The following is a 942-nucleotide window of genomic DNA, read 5'->3' on the forward strand; positions in this document are numbered from 1 at the left end:
AACTGTCAGTAGTCGATACACAACTGAAGGGATCCACCGTGCTTCTTCACGAGCAGAACAGATGCACCTCACGGGGAAGTGTTGTTCCTGATAAATTCTTTTTCTGCTAACTCATCGAGTTGCTTCTTTAGTTCTTTCAACTCTGCGGGTAGCATTCGATACGGAGCGATAGAAATCAGAGCCGTCTCCGGAAGAAAATCGATGCAAAACTCGATCTCTCGGTTGGGTGGTAAACCAGGTAACTCATCAGGGAAAGCAATTGTGTACTCATCGACCACGGGGACCTCAACACTCTCCCCGATGATGTCGGATTCACCCTCTAACGCGAAAAAAAAAAAGAAAAACAAGCTAAGTTCCGCCGTCCTCCAACACTATGCTTCAATAGCCGTTCCTCTGTAATCGGGTTAACACCTCCTTGATATGTTACTATCGTGCCAGAATCGGTAGTCATGGTAACTCTCATACGGTGGCAATCAACAATCACCCCGTATCTTGACAACCAATCCATTCCAAGCACTATATCAAACAATTTCACAGGAAGGATTATCAAGTCTGCCCTCAATTTCTCACTTGCAATTGTGATCACACACGACCTACATATGCTAGTCACCTCCACACATCCCAATGGAGAGTTCATGAACATTGAGGTCTCTAGGTTCTCAGGTTTTAAACCCAAAATTTTCACAAAAGAAGTGGAAATAAGTGAGTGCATAGCACCAGTGTCGAATAAGACTCGTGCAAAAGAGTGTGAGATAAGTATCATACCCTCAACAACTGGGTTTCCGACATGAGCTCCAGAACTTCCTCTGGCCATGGTATGGATCTGTCCCTGTACTTTCCCGTTTCCTTTCTTATTATTGTGGCGACTCTATCTTCATAGCCTATACTGTTACTGTGGTGGAGCAGATTATACTGATCCCGAGGCCTGTGGCCGAAAATAAG

The 942-nt window shown here is 44.8% G+C and overlaps 1 protein-coding gene across 1 annotated transcript; it reads right to left on the reverse strand.

The window, feature by feature from the left end:
• Positions 1-68: 68 nt before the first annotated feature.
• LOC112090839 lies at positions 69-814 on the reverse strand. The gene is made up of 2 exons (XM_024163093.1): positions 412-814; positions 69-319 (listed from the first exon to the last, which is right to left on the reverse strand). Exons 1-2 carry the CDS (start codon positions 812-814, stop codon positions 69-71), a joined length of 654 nt encoding a protein of 217 aa, XP_024018861.1.
• Positions 815-942: the final 128 nt, after the last annotated feature.

Source organism: Morus notabilis, unplaced genomic scaffold (assembly GCF_000414095.1).
Source record: "Morus notabilis unplaced genomic scaffold, ASM41409v2 Scaffold1827, whole genome shotgun sequence".
NCBI lineage: Eukaryota > Viridiplantae > Streptophyta > Magnoliopsida > Rosales > Moraceae > Morus > Morus notabilis.

What these genes read in the sequence shown, in the direction of transcription:
- LOC112090839 (XM_024163093.1), bottom strand. Translation starts at nt 814, where the DNA reads ATGGCCAGAGGAAGTTCTGGAGCTCATGTCGGAAACCCAGTTGTTGAG. An exon ending in GATAGTAACATATCAAGGAG is followed by an intron (nt 320 to 411) that starts GTGTTAACCCGA and finishes TTTTCGCGTTAG; the next exon opens with AGGGTGAATCCGACATCATC.